We start from the raw sequence: 23,938 nt of genomic DNA, 5'->3' as shown, positions 1-23,938 counted from the left end.
AGGCAGAAGGTTTGCAAGAGAAAAGGGGTAAAAGAACAAAGGCTGGCCTGGGCCGGTCTCAAGAGAAAGCAGGAAAGAATGGCCCAAATGCTTCCAGAGCATGCGACAGTCTTTGCTAAGACGCTGCCAGTTCCCTTGGGGACATCTGTTTCTGAAAACGGTGGCTCCTCTCAGGCACCCATTCGGATCACGATGCTAATTACAACCAGAAGGGGAAGGATGTTGAGAAGTGTATGGGGGCTAGGAGAGAGTGAAAAACTTAAGAAAAAAAAAAGGGGGGGGGGAAGCTTGATTGCTCAAAGTTTCTGCCTCTTTTGTAGGAATGGTAAGTCAGCTCTGAGCAAGTATTTTAATTAAATGTTGAGGAAGGGGGAAAAAAAACCACTTTGGAAAGCATACAGAAAAGGTAGTTGACGTTGAATCACTTATAAAACGGAACCTCGGGGAGTCTAACAAAAATGCACCTTCTGTCAACCTTTGCTTTTTAAAATTCTTCGTTCGACTTTCTGTCCCAGTGCAAGTGGGAATGACAGCTGCCGCAGAGGTGTGGAGGGGGAGAAGTCCCCAGGGGGACAATCAGAGGGTTCGGGGGTTATACTCTGGCAGTTTCTTGATCTTCTCTTTCTCGGTCTCACTCTCATCTCTTGCAATCACCAAGGAATGTGAGTAGCCCATGGCAACCTGTGAAGACAAGGCGGCAGCTACTCACCTGAGTCGGAGGTCAACAGTCCAGCTGTCAGAAGACCCCAGGACATCAGGCCGGCAAACCGGGAAAGGATGCAGGACACAGGATTTTCCTCCCTCAGTGCCCGAGAATCCCACCAACCCTCAAACATAAAGCCTACACACCATGCAGGAATCCTTGCTCCGGTCCCTTCTATTTCCAAAATCCCTATCTCGCCCCATGGGAAGGCATACTACTCAGTTGGCCTCTGGGTGGACAGAACCCTTAGGGATTCCATCCACTGGGCCAAGACTGTATTAGTCTGAAGGTGCATAGGGACTGGGGAGATAGCCTAAGTAACTGACATGCTAAAGGCCCCAAGCTCAAGTCCCAGCACTGCCAGCAGACCATTCACTCACTCTTCTGCAACTTGGTAGCTGGGGTGCTGTGAGGGTTGTCCCTCTGCACCCTGCCTTCCTCTCAGACGCCTCACTCACCTGTTCTGTGAAAACACCATCCAGGGTCTTCACCTCTTGAGCTGCAGTGGAAGACTTGGGCTTATGATCCCCATAACCCTGGCAAAGCAGACAGAAGACACTTACAGGAACAGGGTCCCCAAGACATGACCGGAAAGACAAGAATAATGACAACAGCAGGCGCAGGAGCCAGAGACCTGTTCCCAGCACCCACTGGTGCCAACCCCTCACTTGCAGACACTCCATAGCTGGTAGCAACACTTCTCCGCAAAAGCTGGGCCAGCAGCTCTGCCCCAGGAGACCGAGATAGCTGGAACCTTTTGGGAGTCCCACCAGGAGTTTAGGGCAGAATGTGCTTGCCTTCCGGGGCTCACAACATTCTGGGACAGGCACAGCAAGAGGCTCAGACAAGGGTGACAAGAGGGGAGGACAAGGCATGGGCCTGCTTGCTCAGCCTGGAGAGGGTTCTGTACTCTGCAGAGCCAGTGAGCAAGGACTGCCTACCCCTCAATCCATCTGCCACCAGGACCCACTCTTGACCTTCCCATCACCGAGTGGGTGGGACTTCCAAATGCCTTCCCAGCACCTCATCCCAATTCTCTCTAGGTCCCAAATTAATGATACTCAGCTTCTACACCCAAAGGGGATCTGACCCAGAGAGTGAATCCAAAACACAGAGCCAGCTGTGTTCCAAGACTCCCTAATTTCTGTTCTCCTTCGATCCCCATGAGCTCCAACTGGCAGGAAGAGGACAAAACAGAACAAACTATCCCCAAGGCTACATACTAATCAAGAAGACCCAGGCCCCAGGCCAAGTCAAGCAGCCACACAGCTGACAGCATCATTTGGGCAGAAAAACCGACTTCACCGGTCACTGCAGCTCCTAGCCACAGGAAAGGCCCCAAGGCCCCACGCCCACAGCCATCTAAGGGGCACAGATCATCCATAGAAAGAGATGTGTCCCAAACAGCAGGGAATACTGATCTGACACACAAGGGATGGGGCAATTTCCCAAGGTAAGTCCAGAGAGCCTGTCCCATGGGGTTCTGTCCCTTGCCAGACCTACCAGTTCCCCGAAGGTTGGTGACGGGCCCCAGCTGATGGTGCTCTCATCCGCAGCTACGATGATGCTGCTCTTCCTGCAGGAGAAAGAGACTGTCAGAATCCCACAGTTCCAGCTCTGTACACATCTCCCTCCTGCCAAGGGCCACAATTCACCACCTCAGAGAACGGGCCACTTTAAATGGGTCTGGCTTTGAAATCAAGTCGGGTCTCCCAAAAGACTTCACAATACTCATTTTCCAGCAACCTCTGCTTACAGGGCCTGCCAGGTGAGCCTGAAAGCCCGTCACCCGCTCACCCCTCCCAGCCCTGCACATGGGTCATAGAGTCTCACCAGGCATGTGTCAGGCATGAGGCAGAACACATGCCTGGGATGCCATGAGGGCCTGAATTCACACTGCATGTCCTTCAAACACTGGTGGGGGTGGCCCCTACAACAGCCACATTAGTCATTAAATAAAAAGGAAGAACTGAATAAGCAAGTGCAAAAAGATCTAAGAAAGGATAAGTGAGTTAGTTACTAAAGTTGCTAAGGTGCTAGCTAGCTCAGAGGGAAGGAGCATAGGCCTCCCAAGCTGTTCTGGGTAGCCCAGATGTCTTCACCCAAATAGATTCATTAACAGGGGAGTCAAGTGCACACCATTCGTTTCTGCTGGAGCCAGAGGCAGTGCAGGGGGGAGTCTGGGAAAGCACAAGGCACAGACCAGAGGCCCAGCCACATACCCACAAGCGAGGCTTCGGATTCTCCAGCCACAGAGGTCCTGCACAGCCTTTGGGTACATAGTAGACTCACGAGACGTGTTGGTGGCCCCCCAGAAAAACAAACCACCTAGAGAAAGAGGAACATATTCAACACTGTGGGCAGTCTCAGGAGTTGTATTCTCATCAGTGCTGGTGGTGAAAGGGACCCACCAAGCCCTATCCTATTCAGGGCCTGGTGGCTGAGGCAAGACACCAGGCCCAGGACAGACAATGAAGTGCACCCATGTATGTGCCAGCAAACCACCACCACCACATTCTGAACACTTCCCAACAAAGCCAGCCTGGTTGGGGGGACGGGGATACTGACCCACTTCACTGACGGCAAAGGAACAGGTGTAACCAGCATAGATCTGGGACGCCCCGCGCCCTGGGAAGTCGAAGAGCTTGACCAGGCGGGGGACCATCTCATCCTTCTGCTCGGCATGGCCCAGGCGACCGTAGCCACCAAAACCCCAGGAGAAGACGCGCTTCTGAGAGTCCAAAACCAGCTGCGGGGGAGGGGGGGGAGACAAGACACAGGGTTCCAGGCCTGCAGCAGAAAGGCCCCCAGATGCCATCATCTCTGTTCTGGAGGGGCTGGACTTTAGTATAGGGAAGAACAGAACAAAGACCCTAACACCTAAGCAGACAGCACCTGCCCCCATGGGTAGCTGAGCATGGAAAGTGCAGCAAATAGTCCCACTACCAGAATTACAATTCTACAACTCCTCTTTTTTTGTAAAAGTCCCAAGCCTTCCCCGCTCTTCAGAAGCAAGAGGACAGCTCTTCCTGTAAGAAGCAGGTGAGCTTGGAACCAGGCATTGTTCACGTGACCCAGCAAACCCTACAAAAGAAAGTCCTTTGGAGGTTCAGGAGGTAGTTTAAGGGTTAAGGCCAACCACGTTGAGTCCACAGCATAACATTCGACCCCCAAGTCCACCAGTAGTGATCCCTGAGCACAAGTTGTAGTCCACCAAAATTTTCACACACTTAGGGGCTAGAAAAATAGCACAGCCTGTACGTAAAACACTTGACATTGGATGTGAACAACCCAGATTCAACGCCTGGAACTCTGTATGCTCCCCTTTCCTGCCAATAGTGATTCCTGAGAAGCTGGAGAGAGATGGCACAGTGCTTGTCTTGAAAGCAGTCGACCTGGTATCTCAGATGGTCGTTCCTAAGCACTGCATGAAGTGATCCCTAAGCACAGATCTAAGAGTAAGCTCTGATCACCACTGTGTAGCCTCCCCCCCAAATTTACAATGGCACCCACTCATGGCACGACTGCCATCTACTAGATTAAGAAAAGTTATGGGGAGCCGGAGAGATAGCATGGAGGTAAGGCGTTTGCCTTTCAAGCAGAAGGACAGTGGTTTGAATCTCAGCATCCCATATGGTCTCCTGTGCCTGCCAGGGGTGATTTCTGAGCCTAGACCCAGGAGTAACCTGAGCATTGCCGGGTGACACAAAAAACAAAAACAAACAAACAAACAAAGTTATGTTTAGTCCTAGCTTACTAAAAAATTTTATACTTTTTTTTTTGTGTGTGTGGCTTTTTTGGGTCACACCTGGCAGCACTCAGGGATTACTCCTGGCTCTACGCTTAGAAATCGCTCTTGGTGGGGGCCGGGCGGTGGAGCTAAAGGTAAGGTGCCTGCGCTAGCCTTGGACGGACCGCGGTTCGATCCCCCGGTGTCCCATATGCTCCCCCAAGCCAGGAGCAACTTCTGAGCGCATAGCCAGGAGTAACCCCTGAGCGTTACCGGGTGTGGCCCAAAAACCAAAAAAAAAAAAAAAAAAAAAAAAGAAATCGCTCTTGGTAGGCTCAGGGGACCGTATGGGATGCCGGAATTTGAACCACCATCCTTCTGCATGCAAGGCAAATGCCTTACCTCCATGCTATCTCTCCGGCCCAAAAAATTCTGTACATTTCCAATAATGAATTAATGTTTTATTTATTTATGTTGAATATTCCATGTCTGATCAGGTGTTCTTATATTTTTACAACCATAAATTTTATTTTAATGCTTTATTTAATAATGCAAACACTTATGCAATATTGCATCATTCCCTAATATAAAACCAATACTCTCATTCTTGGAATAACACATACCTTTATAGGTCTATTTAGATTTCTCTTAATAAATTCTCATTATGGGATTTACGTATATTGTAGATTATAAATGTAACAGCAGATAATAAACCATATTACTTTACATTATCTCATTTTCTTCTTTTGGGGTTTTTTTGGGGAGGCCACACCCAGTGATGCTCAAGGGTTACTCCTGGCTATGCGCTCAGAAATCGCTCCTGGCTTGGGGCACCATATGGGATGCTGGGAGATCAAACCATGGTCCGTCCTGGGTTAACACGTACAGGCAAACGCCCTATTGCTTGCACCACTGCTACAGTCCCTCATTTTCTAAACTTTTGAGAAAAATTAATGAACTTACTTATCAGTTATTTGTAACTTGGTGTAATTTCCAAAAATTAGAGACCTGCTTATTTAATCTGTATGTGATTATATACAACTCTACGTTAAAAAAAAGAGTGGAGGGCCCGGAGAGATAGCACAGCGGCGTTTGCCCTGCAAGCAGCCGATCCAGGACCAAAGATGGTTGGTTCGAATCCCGGTGTCCCATATGGTCCCCAGTGCCTGCCAGGAGCTATTTCTGGCAGATAGCCAGGAGTAACCCCTGAGCACTGCCGGGTGTGACCCGAAAACCAAAAAAAAAAAAAAAAAAAAGAATGGAACTAGATAGATGAGTATCCAGTAGATGAACAACGAATCGATTGTTCTACATGCAGCTAATCCAGGTTCAATCCTGGCAACCCATATAGTTCCCTAACCACACCAAGAGTAACTTCTGAGAATCAGTGTATGCTCCCCCACACCCCAAAAAAGATTTCTCCCATGTGTGGAATAAAAATGGGGCCAGAGAGATAACATGGAGGTAAGGCATTTGCCTTGCATGCTAAAGGACGGTGGTTCAAATCCCGACATCCCATATGGTCCCCTGTGCCTGCCAGGGGCGATTTCTGAGCGTAGAGCCAGGAGGGACCCCTGTGTGCTGCTGGGTGTGGCCCAAAAAACAAAAGAAAAGAAAAGAAAAGAAAAGAAAAGAAAAGAAAAGAAAAGAAAAGAAAAGAAACTGAGTAAGGAAACACCAAATGGTCAAAGTCATCAGACCTTTGGGAGTAATAGTGAGTGGGCCTTGTACACGCCCGAACTGGACTTGGTCTCTGAACACTGCCGAAAGTAATTTCAAGTGCAGAGCCGGAGCCTGAGAGATAGTATAGCAGGAGGGCATTTGCCTTGCAACTGGCCGACCCAGGACCAATGGTGGTTCAAATCCCGGCATCCCATATGGTCCCCATGCCTGCTAGGAGAGATTTCTGAGCAGAGCACCAAGGGTAACCTCTGAGTGCCGCTAGGTATGACAAAATAAATACTCAAAAACCAAAAAAAAGTGCAGAGTCAAGAGTAGTAAACCCTGAGCACCACCAGGTGTGCCCCAACCACCACCACCCCTGCAAAAACAAAAAAATATAACATAAAAAGCAGTCAAGACTAAAGTTTCTGTCTACAAAACTGAGCCTGAGTTTCCACTGGGAGGGCTGGGAGGGTTCTGGGACACTGGTTGAGGGAAGCAGGCTCTCTATGCATGAAGAGTGTGATTAACAGTATTGCAAATCCCAGTACCACAATAAACACGGCTTTATATTTAAAAAAAATAAACCATATGTGTGAAACCTCCCAGACCAGTAGCAGCTGCCCATCCAAAAAGCCCCTCAGGTCAGCCAGCTGCCACAAGTACTCATACTGGGGGAGGAGGTGGGCAGAGCCAGGCAAAGTGGCAGTGCTTGCACAGAGGAAGCTCTCCAGCACATGCGTCAAAACACCCACACCAGATCTCAGGCAGAGTGCAGAGGGAGGAGAGAAACTTTGGTGAATGACCCATATGCAGCTAGAACTCAGGAGCTTCAAGTTTTTCCCACCTAGTGAGAAATTCCCTTTTACCCAGAAGGAAAAATAAAGACAGATACCATACTGGCCTGGGAATAAACACCATTTAAAAAAAAAAATAAGAGGACCTAGAGAGATAGCACAGCGGTGTTTGCCTTGCAAGCAGCCGATCCAGGACCTAAGGTGGTTGGTTCGAATCCTGGTGTCCCATATGGTCCCCCGTGCCTGCCAGGAGCTATTTCTGAGCAGAAAGCCAGGAGTAACCCCTGAGCACCGCCAGGTGTGACCCAAAACCAAAAAAAAAAAAAAAAAGTAATAAAAAAACCCAGAAAAACCAGCAAACATATTTTATCTTCAGTGAGACATGCTCGCCATTTCCTAGGACATACTGCAGAAAGGGTGGGAAGAACTGACCTGTCCACTTTGGTGTTTCTGACCTTCCCCAGGTACACACAGGTAAGCAACCTCAATGTCTAGTCACCAGGGAACCATGAACATCTAAGCAAGTGAAATCTGACCAGGTTCTTCCCAGTATCTCTGGTTAACATCTGAATCATATCATAGGCCCAATTCCAAATCAACTCATTAAAAGTCTAGCCTCAAGGCCATGGAGGAAACTCATGTGGTAGCGCTTATGTCTAGCACATGCTATTAAGAACCCCCGAGGCCCAAAGCACACCAGGAATGGCACCTCTCTAAAAACAACAGGGGTTGAATGATAGTATAGCAGTTAAGGTGTTGCCTTGCATGCCTGCCTGGGTTCAATTCCCAGCATCCATCCTATATGGTCCCTGGAGCCAGCCAGGAGTGATTCGTAAGTGTAGAGCCTGGAACAGTCCCGGAGCATCACTGGGTGATGTGCTCCCCGCCTCCAAAAAAAAAAGGAAACACAACAAAGAATGTAATCTAAGAGTTTCAATAAGCACCAACCACCTCCCTGACCACACCATAGGCCCCAGAAGGAAGTGCTGCTGCAGGCCGTAGTGTGCCAGGGGTCATAGCCCAGAACATGGTGCAAGAAAACCAACTGCAATTGACCTATAAAAATTCTCAGGCAAAATCATGCCAAGAAGGCCACCAAGGACTTTTCACACTTACCAAAATGTTACTGCTATTTATCTACAGTGAACGAATTACTCATTGTCCTTGGGATAGGGTGGTATTGTTTATCAACCTGGAAAGATGCCCAGGGTATACTGTTAGGCAAATGCAGCGAGAGACTTACCATGACCCTGATCCAGACTGCCCGTCTGTTCAGCTACCTCTGCGGACATCCTGGCAGAAGCTGTGAACATGAGCTATGCCCCGTGGCTGGCTGACTGTTACTCCGAGAGCAGGAAGCATAGCCCTGAGCCGAGTACTGGCAAAGCCAAGTGTTGGGAGCTGGCACAACCCCTTCTCTACTAATGTGAAGCTCCAACTTACCGTGTGATTGGCACCACAAGCCACATCTCGTACAACCACATTTGGGACTGGCAGGATCTGTCCATCCTTTGTTTTCTCGATGAAGATGGCCACACGCCGAGGCACCAGCTCACAGTCGTACTCTATCCTCTGTGCTCGGGCAATGAACTTTCCATCTGAATTGTGTCCTGCGTGACCGGGAGAGCAGCAGTCAGTGGCGGGCTCAGCTCACAACCTCCAGCTCACTCCAACTCACAGCACTGCCTACAGGTCTATAGCCAGGGAGGCTGGGCCAAAGCAGCTCTGCTCTGACCTCAGGCCTCACATCTCACCCACGAAACATAACTTTACCGTGTGGCTGAACAGACAGGGAAGGAGCGTGACCCACTGAGCACAGGCTATCAATGCAAGAAGCCTGGGTTCAAACCGGCTCACATGAGCCTAGAGCACAAAGCAAGGAATCAGGAGCACTGCTTATGTAGCCCCACAAAAATAAACACTCGATGACATCCTACTATAACAAGGGACATCGGTGAGGTTTTACTGCCAGAGAACTTACTTGTTTCTCCACTATGGGTCACAGACCAAATAAATTACTGACCCAAAGGAATGGTCCCCACAGACTACCATCCTATGGGTATGGATCGAAATGCAGGGAGGGCTATGATGGTTAAGGAACATCTCACTAGGCTGAAAATGGCATGGAAAACCAGTAAGCTTCCAGGTCAATGTTTCTGTATATTACTAGTGACATGGCACCATCCAAGAGTTCAGTGGCACTGAGACCTGAGAGATAATACAAGAGTTAGGGCACTTGCCTTATACATGGTTGACCTAGGTCTAATTCTAGAATGGGGCCATATGGCCCACTGAACCACTGGAAACCCCCGAGCACTGACTGCCACAGGTGGCCCAAAAACAAGACAAGCAAAAAGTTCAGTGGTCCAGTGTCTTGTGCCTAACCAAATCATGTGTGGCAGGACAGGCGTTCTCATGAGACACCATCACCCCTCCAAGATCCTATTCGTTCTAAGTTCATCAGGGCTCTGGATTTGGACAATAATAGTGAGAATAGCTTTTGTTTTGCTGCTTTGGGTTGGGGGGGGGGGGTCACACAGGTCTGGTGGCCTGGAAGCTATGAATATGAACTATGCCCCGGGGTTGGTGGGCTGTTAGTATATTATATGCACGAACTGCTCAGTGCTATGTATTACTACCATTATCATCACCTAGAACATTTGCCCTGAAGGAAAAATCACTGTGCTGTCACAAGCTGCTTATTTGTACATCTGGGGCAGCCAGAGGCAGCAGGGAAACTACACGTTTCCGGAAGTAGACCAGACATGCAGTTCCGGCTGGTTGGCCCCAGGGTGGGGACAGACCAGGCACTAGGACTGTGGCTATGGAAACGGTTCTTCCAACAGTCGCTGGCAACTCCCTGGCAACCCGCAGTGAATGTACGTAAGGGGCTGTTCTTTCTTATTCACGTCTGACTAGAGGTATATTTAGTTTCATAGAGTCACTGTTCCCTCCACTCTGGGGCCAGCGAGATGCCCCTGATGCTATTTATACAGCTTCCATCTGCCTGCTCCTAATGACGTGGGGAACGAGCCGCCCAGATGCGGGGGCTGCAGGATCCGGAGTGGCATGTGGCTGAGGAACCAGCAGAGGGCACCCACTCTTCACCTCCTACTCTGCGAGGGGCCGCAGGGCATTGAGGCTCCAGGGAAGAAAACCACTAATGTCAGGAGGAAAAGAAAATGGAGCCCTCATAAATCAGTGCCCGAGAAATTTTCCTCTACTGACGGTGGCTGGCTGAGAACTGCTCCCCGTGAGCTCTCAGGAAGTCTGTTCTGGGAGGACACCTGCTGCTCCCACACACAGGGGCGCCTCATGTGGGTCCCCAGGGGGCCAGGGCAGGGCTTTCAGAACCAACGGCCACTCTAGTCAACTCCTACTTTCTACACAGACCACTGCCCTTCAACGTTAGGAGGGGGGCAGGTTGTCTGGTTCTCCACAACTCTTGACACCAGGAAAAAATAATCTCGCCAGACTGGAGCCCTGGTCCATGAGGCTTGTCCTCAGCCCAGTGAGTTATGATGGGCCGGTCCACCCACTTGAGAGGCACCTAATGGATGGAGGCTATTATCAGATCAATGACCCCACATTTCTGACACATGTGTAGCCCCCCCAACACACACACACACGCACACTTTTGATGCTGAATATACAGTTAAGATTACAAAGCTTTTAGAAAGACGTCCATACCCAGTTGACCGTATTCAGGGCACCCAAAGGAATAGAGGTTTCCTTTGCAGTCCATTATCATACTGAATTCAGCCCCACAAGCCATTTTGGTAATTGGCTGGCCGTTGTACATTATCTGAAAAGAAAAGACAGAAGACCTTCAGATCTCTCTCCCTACCCCCCTTTCTTTTTTTAAAGATTAAAGTTTCAAGTCTCTAGTTCTCTGTAGATTGGTATTTCAAACAATCAGAAGGCTACAAAGGAAACTTGATGTACTCGACTCCAAGGCAAAGCTTCGGCTGCATATAAGGAAGCACACTCATGACACCCCCTTACCCCCTTCAAGTGCTGAGCTCAATCCAGGACAGGGGAAGTCACTGGTGCTGGAGTCTCTCAAAATACCCAACATCAAGAGCACTGTACCTCCAGATGTCCAGGGAACACTGAAGTCAATTGATCCATGGGGGGAGTGAAGGGGGGGCAAGGGGGGGAACGAGGATAAACACTGGCACTTAAGACCCAGATCTCAGTCGAACCAAAAGTGCTGAAGTCAGCCCCAGCTTTAAAATAAGAGCTTTTGTAAGCGCTCTTGCCAACCAGGAGAATGAGAAGTACTTTATATTTTCTTTTACTACTGTGGAGATGCTTAAGTAATTGGTTTTAATTGAAGGTGTGAGCAAGAAATAAAGTGGTTCAAAATTAGGAAGTTAGAACAAGGCAGCAAAGGCCCTGAGTAATTAAACAAGAGAGCTGGAAACAGCTTAGAGAACGGACCACTGTGCAGTGACACCGAAAGAGACAGGCAGCAGCAGCCAGGGCAGCCAGGGGTCAGTGAAGACCCCAAGAATGCAGAAGCCGTGGGAAATGGCCATTCACTCATCCTGAAAACATCCACTGCCTGCAAACAGCTAACAAAAAGGGGCACTTCAAAACATTTCTTTTGGGACTGAGTGACAGCGCAGTGGGGTACAGCATTTGCCTTGCATGCGGCTGACCTGGGTTCAATCCTTGGCATCCCATATGGTCCTCCCAAATCTGCCAAGAGTAATTTCTGAGCACAGAGCCAGTAGTAATCCCTGAGCAACACTGGGTGTGCTGTTTTGGCCCCAAAACAAAATACATTTCTATCACAAAGAAATGGGGCTTGGCCACTGAAATCACCTAAAGTGCTCAGAGACCAATTAGCCTTATAATAGTACCTCTTTTTAAGGTACAAATCCACTCAAACCGCCCCCCCCCTTTCAAATGCATCTTGAATTGTTAGGATATGAGAACACTAATTTAGGACTATATGTGCTCTGAGGATCTGGCAGTTGTCTCCAATAAATGAATATTCAGAATCTGCACCTAAAGACTCTAAAACCATCTTTACATCCACACTATTTCTAAACTGAACAGGCTGAAAAATGAGGTCCCAGTAATTCCCTCTATTCAAGGAAAAAGTTTCTAGGATGTTTTTCAACTATGACGAAGCATTTAAACTTGTTCCATTCAAAGTTTCCAAGACCATTTTTTTACAAGGATTTAATTAACTCAAACAATATAGGAAATTGAACACAAAAGCAAAGAGAAAGGATGCCCAAGCCAGAAGGGGGAACAAGTACCTGTGCGGGGCTGGGCACAGCATCAGTCTGGTTGCCAAGACCCAACTGCCCCATCTTGTTCTCTCCGAAGGCAAACACGGAGCCTGTTTCTGGAAAAATGCAACAAACGAACTTCATCACACAGGGAAAAGAAAGAAATCGCATTCCAGGTACTGAGCAGATTTGTGATCCAAAGCCCAGGAATAATAAACCCAGCTCCTTTGCCAGGTAAAGTGCATGAACAACCCTGACCAAAAAATTGGGGGGAGGGAGGGGTGGCGGCGGCAGCAGCAGCAGTGGAAGCCTGAGAGCAGAGCTGTTTCACAGCAAGAAACAAAGTGTTTGTCCTGGCTCAGCTCTCATGGGCAGAGGAGGAGGCTCCTGCCTGCCCAGAAAGCTCTCGGCTCTCATGAACACCAGAAGTTAGGAAGAGAGAACTCAAAGGGCTAGAGTACATGCTTTGCATGTGGGAGCCCAGGGTTCAATTCCTGAAGACTGATGAGTATAAATAACCCTCCAAACCAAAGAGACCCAAACAAAAAAACCATTCGCTCAGGCTAGGGATGTTATCAATAGAAAGAGTATGGCCTCATACAAGTATGAGGTGCAGAGTTTGGGCCCAAACATGGAGGTGGGAGTAGAGAGACTGAGTGGCTGGCTGCCAGAGGCACCTTTCTGCTAGGGACACCTCCGTGGCCTTTGCCCTGTTCAGAAGGACCCACTCGCTGCTTACCTGTCAAGGCCAGAGTGTGGTTGCGTCCACACGCCGCAGACACAATCACCTCGTGGCTGAGACTCTCGATAAGTTTGGGAGCTTCCACTCTCTTGGTGTCCCCATGTCCCAGTTGCCCCTTCTCATTGCGACCTGCAGGTGAAGAGCAATACAAGGTGGGAAGGAGCAAGGCAGCCAAAACAGTCTCACAGACTTGTTATTGGGGCACGGATGACTCTGGGTGTGCTCACAGGAGCCCCTGATGTCTACACAGCAGGATCCTGAGGACAACGAGCGGCATGTTGCGTCCACTTCTCTGATAAGGCCCACCTTTCAGATTCTGCCCGGGTTGGGTGGGCACAGGTTCAAAACACCACTGCGGTCCCCAGAGGTGTCTTTCACAAGCAGCTGCCCAGACTTTTAAGCCTCTGCTACCAAAGAGAGAGTTGCAGAGTGGCAGGGTTTGGCCCAGATGCCACACAGCAGCAGGCACTCAAGCGAGATTCGCTGCTCTCACTTCCAAGTACCTGCCAGACAACAATTCCCTCACTCCCTTCACTCCAAGATGTATTTTAAGACTGTAACCATTTTCGACACCTGCCTCCTAAGAGTTTAATTACCTCAGTGCTCTGGGCATCTACTCTATAGACCAGGTGGCTTCTGCCGTCATCTCATCTCATCTCGCCTTTCCCCTGCCCTATATAAAGCTCTCACAGAACCGTGCTAATGCCACCTTCAGGCACCCTGGGGCAGGAACAGGTGCTGGACCACCAGCCCCTCCACCTGGGCCTGACTTAACCCTCGCCTGCCACCTAGGGTCAGAAACTACTGTTGAAGCAATGAGCTAGGTGGGACAGGAAGGTGGGTACACTCCATCTTTCCTGGAAGGGAATGAGGATTCCAAGCAAAACTTGGCCAGCCACAAGCCCCTTGAGCAGAGACCATACTTGGAATCCAACATTTGGATAGAGGGGGATGTAACAAAGGGTACTAGAAGGCAACTCTGAGATTAGGCCTACAGATTAACACCACAGATAACACACAACGTGTGTCTGTGGATCCTTGCCCACCTCCCCCACAGGACAGTGCCTGGATGGCGGACCTGGGGTCAGCTAGAGGTTCAATCAGCACAGAAACAGCAGGGAAGTGAAATCCAGCCCAGCAGCCCCAAAAGAAAGCACACCAGGTTCAGAACCTTGATGCTGAGCGTGCACTGAGCACAGGGAGACTGAGAAGCATGGCAGTGGCTGCCACCGCCTCACCCAGAGATGCTGAAGCACAAAAGGGGCCAGACACAGTTGTTGCCTTTTCTCAAGCAAATTACAAAATTAGCAGAGTGCAGGAAGACAACAGATGTTAATATATTTGGACTTCGATGCAGCAGCTCATGAAACTGTAAAAACTGGCTCCAACAGACCGAAGTGAAAATGCAGTCATCTGGCCCACAAGTGAGCCAAAGGACAGAAATAAAGGGGGCCAGCACAAATCCAGGAGCCACCAGAAGGGCGCCGGGAGAGGGAGAGAGAGAGACAGCCCAAGCTAACAGCCAGGTCAATGCCCCAGAGAGGCCCGGCAACTCCTCTAGTCTGGGACCTGGCAAAGGAGAAAGCAATCAGCTCAGGAAAAGACCAAGACCAAATGGGCAAAATAGGCAACAGGCCTCAATACCTTCAGGCCTGGACGATCCCTGGAAAGAGGGCAGGGACCAGAGTTACAGTATAGCAGATCAGGCTTTCACATTACATGTGATCAAACCCAATTAGTTCAACCCCAGATGGTTCCGAGTCTCAGCAGGAGTCATCTCTGAGCACAGAGGCGGGAGTTAGCCCTAAACACTGCCAGATTGTGGCCCCAAAATACAAAAGAGAGCATCAGGGGTATCCCTGTACCAACAAAAGCCTGATGCCAGACCATGCCACAAGTGGGGAGGCGGCAGCGGGCGAGCAGTATATGGGGGAGGAACTCTCTTCCAGGAGCCCCGAGTCAGGGAGGCCCACATTCGGTTGGTCAGCTCATTCAGAGAGGACTTCACTCTCGGGGGACTTGAGCATTATCCCCAGCTGAGTGGAAGTGAGGCTGTCTGTGCCTTTAGTGGGGGAGGAGATGGAAGGCTGTAGTCTGTGAGGTTATGGACAGTGTAAACAGGCTGGGCCTCAGAGGAAGAGTCCACCTGGCGCCTACTTACCCCAGCTCCACAGCTTCCCTTCCGTGGTAATGAGGAGGCTGTGGGCAGCACAGGAACCTGACACCACCGTCCGCACCCGGACCCCTGACAGACATCCATACCTGTGGGGCCCCCACAAATTCTGACCGAGATTGCGATAAGCAGCTGCAAAAAAGAATGCGAAAATCAAACACCCGTGGGGGCAGAGACGGGGCAAAGAGCAACCCCCTAACACCAGGGTCCTGCTGTCCCAGGCAGCTCCGCCAGGGCTCCTGGGGTGTGCGGGCCATTCTGGCGCCAGGGACTCCCCAAGGAGTAGCCGCAGCTGCAACGATCCGCCCCAGAACTGGCTGGGCAAGAGCTGGTGGCCATCTGCACACGGCAGTGCCGCTGCTGCAACTCTGGCGCTGACCCAGGCGGACCCCAGTCCCACGGGGTGCCACAAGCCCACCCACAGCTCCTTCTGCCCACCATCCTGATCCCCCCCCTCCAGGGCACCTAGTAGGCATCTCTCTCCCACCCCTCAAGGTCACATCTTCCACCTTTCTCAAGTTCCAGCGTGCTGGTCAACGCAAAACCTTGCCTTTGACCCCTAACTTTTCTGGTATCCCTCTCTCCTCTTTTGGCCCCCAAGCCTAACAAATGCCTGATAGTTATTGCAAGAAACCTGGCCTGCACCCAAAGGCTAGGATCTGTCTTGAGCCCAGGGCCTCACAAATGCCCAGCACTTAAGCCCTCAGTGAGGTCAGGAGTGTCAGAGGGAAGAAAACCACCACCTCCTTTAAAACCCCACTTCACCCCACCAGCAGAAGGCACAACACACTTTTCGCTTCGTATCTTATCTTCAATGTGGGATTCTCAAGGACAGAGCATGAGCGTTTCTGTCTGTGACTTTTATGAAAGTGCTAAGCAATGTCAGACCAGCTGTGTCGTATTGATCTGGGCACAGCGGTAAAGCATTTGCCTTGCACATGGCTGACCCAGGACGGACCCCCGGCATCCCCTATGGTCCCCCGAGCCAAGAACGATTTCTGAGCGCATAGCCAGGAATAACCCCTGAGTGTCACCAGGTGTGGCCCCAAACCCAATCAATCAATCAATCAATTGGCTGATTTCTCACGAGTTACTTGGCTTCTACCTATGAAACTACCTAACACACATCTTCATATTGCCAGCTTTCATCAGAAGAGAGTGCTCTTTAGTTCTCTAGCTTCTAGTCACAATGGGGTCCAGGTAGGTCATGTAGAGAGAAATCCTGCCTCATTAAGCATCTGGAGTACAAGTCAGATTGCCACAAGGCCTACACCTTAGCTTCTAGAACCCTCACTATGAAATGGTGTTTAAAAAAAAGGGGGCAACACATTTCTGGGGGGGGGGGGGATAGCAAATCAAAAACCACCTCCACAGGTTACGGTCTGTTTAGCATGAAGGCAAAACAGAGAGAGCAGCATGATTGGTGTGTGTTGGCCAAGGGGGGTTGTGGCAGAGGCAGAGGGTACTTTTGTTGGCCTCCCAAAGAGTCCTGCAAGTAGTGAAGCCAAGCTATGCCCACAGCTGTCCAGGGCTCCTCAGTCCAACTGGCTGGCATCAACTCTCAAGCACTGGTCCTCATCAGAGACAAGAGCCCAAATCGCTGCTATCTTATCTTGTAAGCAAGCAAGCATGTGCTGCTGATACAAGACACCCCCCCCCCAAGCAATGTGCAAGGGCTGATGGGCTTCTTCAAGCCCTATGGGAGGAAAGGCCCACTTCAAGATGAGTAGAAGACAATCTGAGTATAAAGGTATTAATCCTTCTTCCTGAAAGTTTGGCATCTGTGGGCAAACCAACCCTCCCTTTTTTATGTCCACTGCTTTCAGGTCGCAGAGGGGTCCAATGGTCCTCAAAATGACCAAGTATTTAAAAATACTTTCACAATTAAAAAAAAAAGAAAAAGAAGCTATATGGGAGACAAAACAGTGGAAATGGGCAAAGGTTAAAAAAATGCAACATGATCCCAATCATGCAAAATGTAGCCAATTCTTCTTTAAAAGTTTTGACAAGGGGCCTGAGCAATAGCACAGCTATAGGGCACTTGCCTTGCATGAATGAGGACAACCTGGGACAGACCCAGGTTCGATTTCCGGCATCCCATATAGTCCCGGAGCCTGGCAGGGGCGATTTCTGAGTGTAGAGCGAGGAGTAATCCAAGTGCTTCCGAGTGTGACCCAAAATACAAATAAAATGTAAAAAGAAAAAAAAGGTTTTGACAAAAGCTGCAACTCATTCCATGCCTGGTACAGGCAGAGACTGGTATGGCTACTCTCACACCACAAGAGATTGTTGCAGATGGCAGCTGCCAGATAGACTCAGGTCCCCATAACTTGGCCCCAAAGGCTGGGGCACTGTACAAATAGAAGGGCCCTGAACCACTCTTAACTCCACTGGCCCTGTGCTGTGCAAACTGAACCTACTGTCCCAGAGCAAGAGCATCTCCCAGGCCAGTCTGGAGGCACCAGGGAGTGTCCGTGTGCAAATATTTGTTCTCTGAGCAATGCTGAAAAGTACTTTGGGAATTTCTCCAAGTGAAATCAAGAAGCCATAAACTGTGGCACTGGGCCAGCCTCCCTCTCTGGATGGTCTGAGGATAAAGACGCCGATTTTCGGAAAGCATCTGGGGGGCTCCAAGTCACTTCTTAGGACAGCTTGACTACCCAGTGCCTGCTTTGTGCTGTCTTATCAGTTGCTCCAACTCTAAGGCAGCTTGCCAGGAAACGTGAGTTCTGCACATCCACGTTTTATGTCTTACATGTGTGTTGAGGTCATTTTGATGACCGGCTTTGAGGGATGGGAAGAGGACTGTATTGGAACATCCTACAACCCCCGTGGTTCTGGAGGCTCCTGGGGCTCAGTGTGAGGTCAGGGAGCCTGGGCTTCCCACAGGCAAAGCGTGCACTGGCAGCCCTTTGAACCACATTCCTGGTGCCAAGGGCCTGCCTCACCTTAATGGAAATGAGTGAAGATGAAAAAACACTTTGCTTTTCTGTTTACAAAGGCAGAATTGTGTGGTGAGAAAACTCAACCAGACCCAGGGCTCCTGTCTAGCTAGCTCCCATCACTCCAGAAGCTATGAGGCCTCCCAAGCCAGCCACTGGGCCACGCTCCGATCAGTCCCACGACCCAATACCCACCTGGCAATGAGATCTAGAATATACTGAAAACCTAAAACATAGGAAGCACTCAATGAATAGTAGCTTCTTGCATTTTCAGAAACCACTTCTCATACCTTGTTGTTTAGGCACTTCTTTTCGACCAATCAAGTCCCAGTTGGTTGCCCCAAAAATCAAAAGCTGCCCTTTGCACTTGGACCCTTCAAGTTTCTACGGAGACAGAGAGAAAGAAAAATATTAGCTTTCCATGCGGCTCCTGACTTCCCAACTCCGCCTGAGGACAGCATCCTCAGGGCTCCCCACCCCATACCAACCTCAGCCTGCTGCCTTGTACAGACTCCCAGACCTGCAATAGCAGCTCAGTTATGCCCAGGCTAATTGGCAGCCTTCAATTTCTCTTGCTTTTGCAAAACTCCTAATAAACCAGGCCAACACCATTCATTCTTCCCTTGCGTTCTGCACACTGCCTCGTACAGGTAATGTAAGAGACCCACTGGGTCACGAGGGCTCTCCTTGACCTCCATAGCCAGCACCTACGCATGGGCTCCATCTAGCCTGGGCCTCGTGGCCCTATAGTACTGCCAGGCAGCCTGTCACCATCTCCACATGTGCTGCCAACCATGCCAACCTCCCTTCCTGAGGGGAATCCAGAAGGGACCTTTCTCCACCCAACAGCAGAGAGAATCCATGTTCCTCTGAAGGGTTCATCGTCACTCACTGCTGGCCAGAGAACCAACCAGGGGGACCAAAGGACAGCGAGGGGCAGAGGCTGTGGGTCCCCAGACAGGGCACTCCAATTCTCAACACACAAGCCTCTACCACAGGGCCATCGAACCATCTGTGGAAACATGTCCTTCAGTAAGTCACTGCCCAACTCAGATGGCACTCATCACACTATTCTCAGCATGATTGGTTTTGGAAATACCCATATGCACTGTTTGCAGAGAGGCTAGGGGAGTGGGGTGGGGGAGTAAACCCTGGCAAGGTGCTGGGTTGGGAGGTGCACTGCAGCAGACTGAAGAGCCTGAGAGCCAGTTTCTAGCCCTGAGTGCACTTCTTTCCTCCTCTGTTCCAACATCCTACCATCCCAGAGCTTCAGCTGGTTTGCAGACTTCTTATAAGATTGAAAAGAAAAAAATGCCCCACCAGCCCCAGCCGTCCTACAATTTCTGACCTACCAGGAGGCCTGGTCACAAGACACCCTTGTTTTGAAGATGAGCACACCCATTAAGTTGGGACCTTTGCTTGACCCAGACCTGTTGTCAGCATGACAGGTCCAATCCTGCTCGGCAACTTCTAAACACATCACGCTATCAGCAGGTGAAAGGAAGACAACTCGAAAGGGAGAACAACTCAGCTGCGCCTGAATTATTTACAGGGCGACCTCAGGAGGAAGGTAGTTCAGGCTACAGCACCCGCAGAATCGGGTTACTTGAACAGAAGCCTAGTTTCCCCCAGACGTTATCTCCCCTTCTTTGTTTAAACGGTGGGAGAGACACAGAGGAGCAGCAGTCTTGGGGCACAGCAAGCTCCCACCAGGAACAGCCCTGGACTGGCTCCCAACGTCTCTGACTTGCCCTACCAGGCAGAAATCAGGCAGGATTGGGGGGGGGGGGGGGGAAGGCAGGACTCCTCACAGGAAGGCCCCTGGAATGAGGGCCTAGCGACACCCGGAATTGTCCTCCACACCCCACCCCACCCCCAGCCCTGCAAGATGAGGATGCCCAGTGCCAACTGCAACACTGGCTGTCTAGACAGTGAAACCGCCCGGCACGGAGATCCCCACTCACGACAGAACCACTTCCCCAGCGCTGCTGGCTGCAGGCCCCAGCCCGACTGCCAGAACTCACTGCCATGGCTGTGCGCGGGAGTGGATTTTCCTTTGTGACCGGGAGACGCCAGCCTTGGCAGGAACAGTCAGAGGACTGTGGTCGCGGGCCATACAGTGAGGGCTCTATGGGCCCATAGAGCAGCTAGCTCGGCAGCTCTTCAAATCCTCCCCTCTGCTCTAGGATCTAAGGAGGAGCGGTTGCAGTCTTGGGGAAATGGGACCCACTCCAGTGAGCAGGTCTGATTCCGAGTGAGGCTTTTCATGTCAGGAACCTTGACCGCTCACACACTGGATGGGAGGGGACAGACTGGTGTGATGGGCATAACTGCTGGCCATAGGCGCTTACCACTTACGTTTCTGTCATTTAATTCCACCCTCCAAAGTATATGAAATAAAACTTAAATAGAAACAGACCTCCTAATCCCCTTCAGTGTCAGCCTGTCTCTCTTTGTTACCAGGCTGGCCCATCTGGTGGGGAAAAGGCCGGGTGCCTCGGGGCTCCATCCAAGGGGGGCTCCCCTGCCAGGCTATTGAGGCTGAGTGCTGGGGAGGGGAGGGAGGTCTAGGAGAGGCTGAGGTGTCCAAGCAGCCTTCAGTGGCACCGGAACTACCAGTTTCTTAACTGCCACGTGGCCAGAAACTGGGGCAAGAAAGAGTATCCTCGTTCAGAGATGAGTTGATTCTTCTCACCTGCAGCTTCCCCACCCAGGTCATGAAAGCCAGAGCTTCTGGCGTAAAGCAATTGGCCCAGGTGCAAGGAGCACATTCAAGGACTGAGAATCATTTATCCACTAGCAGACGACAAGACAGCAGCATTCAAGGAAAATGTCAGCAACAAATTCTCCAGTGGGCCAACAAGTAGAACCGATTTCCACTGAGGATTTCTGTGGTTCTTTCAAAGTCAACAGATTTTTGTCTCGGGGTCCACAAACTCTGAGCAACAACTATGCCACAGGAAGAAGCCACAAAGAGGTGGACTAACATTACTGCTATATGCCACCCTTCAGCCCAGAGGTAGGCGTCCACCTACAGCACAGTTGGGAGGTTTACAGGAAATCATGCTCAGTCCAACCCAGGAAATGAAACACGTGCCATAACAACAGAAATCAGAGTCCCTGGAAGAGCACTCTGAAACTGAAATACAAGTTGCATAAAACCTAAATTTATAGCACGTGGCCCCTTATCCGCCTGAGTATCCACAAGCCAAACAACCTACAACTCAGCATTCACCAAGGACTGAGCCATTTCAGAGCAATAAAGAGTGCCCTAGGACCACAGAGCAGGTTGGAGATCCTGGGCCAGAGATAGGATGAAGCCCACCCAGAAGCAGGGATACTGCCCACCTACTCCTGAGCAAAGCACAGGACAGCATGGGCCCAGTGCTCCACATACGCAACAAAACTAACGTGGACTGGAGAGGAAATACTGTAAGTCAGGAGCTGATGGGGATCAACTCCTGGACTCCCTTAGCAAAGCCAAAGTATGAGCCCTGAGAAAGCCAGACAGGACCCAAAACAACAAAACCGCCTGTAATTCAGGGAAGCACAAGAGAGCTTTCCAGAATCCTGTCTCCAGCAGTATGGAGCCTGGGAGTCTATGCCATTAGCCTAAAAAAAAAACTATTTCACAACATCTTTCTGGGGCAGAGATACGCATATATGCAGATGTACCTCAAGTGTCCCAGCTTTGTATAGTCAGACTAGGGGACTGAAGGAGCTAACAGTACTCACTCTCTTCTAATTCCCCCTTATAAATCTCAACATCCAAGGAATAATCTTTTTTCTTCCAACAGACCCACTGCTCTCCTGGTCCATCTGCTGGACACTGGGCCTGGCCAAGTAGCTCCTGGGAACTCCCTCAGGAAAGCATTTGGCAGAAAAGCAAGCCACTGGAGGTGTGCTTGTCACATGGAGGAAAGGAATCCATCCTTCAAAGGACAGTGATTCCAGGGACCCCACCCTGGCGGATAACCCATGGGGCCCAGGGAGACGAGACACACCTCTACCTGGGGCCAGCCTCAGCCTCCAAGTCCCTCCCGGGTGCTGAGGGAAGGGACATTCCCCAGCTGGCGGAGTTGGGGGGTGGATGACAGCAAGACAATCCAACCCCATGTGATCCCAGGGGAGGCCCATAAACTCTGTGCCCCAGTTTCCTCATCTTAAAAGTGGATGGAGAAACGCGTTCCCTTGAAACACTTAAGTCACGGCATGAAGTCCCAGGAGTGGGGAGGCACGCTGTCCCTGATAAGCCTGCCAATCTTTGGAGGGGGGAGATGCAGGACTTCTCTGGGGCCAGCCAGGCCAGACCAAAGGGAAGCCAGTATCCCCCCCCAGCATGGACCCACTGTCAACACAACATGCATTCCCCCATGCACCACTCAAGGGCAGGTTGGAGACTCCAAAAGGGCCTCGAGGGAACAAGGATGCCCATGCTGGGCAGGTGGCCAGACCCCTTTGAAAGAAGGGCCCAACTTCTGCCAAAGCGCAAGACGGCAGCACCCCCTGGGTTCCCGTGCAGCACCGGTGGTGCCGCTTCTCCCCAGACCCAGAGGGTGGCGAATAGGCCTCTCGGACCACACGCAGAGAACAAAGCCCTAGCACCTGGGGGTAGAGGTGGGCGGAGAGCGGGGGCGGGGACTTCCCGACCTCGGGGGGGAGGAGCCAGGAAGAGAAAAAGGGAGGGGGGAAGAAAGAAGAGAGCGATCATTTAGAGCATGCGCTCTCCGCGCCGCCGCCCCCCCCCCCGGTCGGCGCAGACACGCACGGGGCATGCGCGGCGGCTCGCAGGCCCCGCCCCCGCGGGGCGCCGGAGCTGAGGCGGCGGGAACCTCAAAGCCCCGGCGCGAACCGCCCGCTCCTCCCCCCTGCAGGCGCCTCCGCGTGGGCCGCTCCAAGCCCGCGTTTAAACCTCTGAGAGGACTTGTGGAGGGAGGGGGGCGGGGGGAGGAGGACCCGGCGGGCGCGGAGACGCCGGGGGCGGGGCCTTGACCCTTCCTCCCCTCCCCTCCCCCGCCGGGGGCCTCCGGGAGGGGGGGGCGCGCGCCCCGCCTCAGCCTCAACGGACAACGGCCGCGCGTGAAGCGAAGCGAGGCGCCTAGGCGCAACTAGGCCGCGGCCCCCGCGCGTGCGCCCTTTTGTCTCGTCGCGGCGGCGATGAGACAGCCCGGGCCCCCCCACCCCGAGCCCCCCCACATCCCCCCCCTATATATCTCCTGTCACTCACGACGCGCTCCTTCGTGTGCTCGGGCTCGGTGATGATGACGGCCGCGCCGCCCGCCTTGGCCGACGCCGCCGCGGCCGGCCGCGCCGCCCGCTTGCCCCCCACGCCGGCCGCGGCCCCGTCGAGCTCCAGGCCGTCCTCGTCGCCGCTGCTGCCGCCGCCGCTGCTGCTGCTGCAGCGCTCGGGCCGCTCGCGCTTCCGGCCCGCCGGCCCGCCGCGCTTCCTGGGGCCCGCGCGCGCCGTGCCGTTGCCCGAGCTCGGCTCCTCCGCCGCCGCCGCCGCCTTCTTCCTGGGCATGGCTCGGCTAAGGGCTGCGGGGACAGGAGGAGGAGGAGGCGCACGATGGCGGGGAGGGCAGGGCAGAGGAGAGCGCGGCCGCCCCGGCCTCCCCGAGCTTAGCCCGGCCCGGCCCTCCTGCAAAGTGGCGGCCGGCGGGCGGGCGGGCGGAGTTGGGGGGCTCGCTCCTCCCTCCCTCCCTCCTTCCAGCGCTCCCTCCCCGGCCCGGCCTCCTGGGGGGAACCCCGCACACCACCAGCCCAGCTTCCAGGTGGAGGCCCCTCTTCACCTCCTTTTTTTCCCCCCCACACACACATACCTATGCCTCCCCCCGACTTAAGGCGAAGGCCGAAAGAACGGGTTCCACTCCCAACCCAAATGGCCCCAGGCCCAACTTAGGGGGGGTTCGCTTTTGGCATCGCCGTCCACATGGCAACCTGCTT

General features: G+C 51.9%; 2 protein-coding genes across 3 annotated transcripts in view; both read right to left on the bottom strand.

The window, feature by feature from the left end:
• PADI2 (peptidyl arginine deiminase 2) overlaps window positions 1-23,938 on the bottom strand; it is a 651,199-nt gene that overhangs the window by 331,674 nt on the left and 295,587 nt on the right. The gene's annotated exons all lie outside the window — the stretch shown is intronic.
• Window positions 477-23,516, bottom strand: RCC2 (regulator of chromosome condensation 2). Its single transcript, XM_049772033.1, has 12 exons — window positions 23,223-23,516; window positions 18,286-18,379; window positions 15,042-15,185; window positions 12,878-13,009; window positions 12,166-12,254; window positions 10,583-10,697; window positions 8,336-8,502; window positions 3,272-3,452; window positions 2,926-3,031; window positions 2,207-2,279; window positions 1,162-1,239; window positions 477-681 (listed from the first exon to the last, which is right to left on the bottom strand). Exons 1-12 carry the CDS (start codon window positions 23,514-23,516, stop codon window positions 577-579), a joined length of 1,578 nt encoding a protein of 525 aa, XP_049627990.1. The 3' UTR covers window positions 477-576.

The sequence above is a fragment of the Suncus etruscus genome, chromosome 4, assembly GCF_024139225.1.
Source record: "Suncus etruscus isolate mSunEtr1 chromosome 4, mSunEtr1.pri.cur, whole genome shotgun sequence".
In the NCBI taxonomy this organism is placed as follows: Eukaryota; Metazoa; Chordata; class Mammalia; order Eulipotyphla; family Soricidae; genus Suncus; species Suncus etruscus.
Note: the sequence above shows the minus strand (reverse complement) of the source record. Positions and strands in the feature narration are given on the sequence as shown.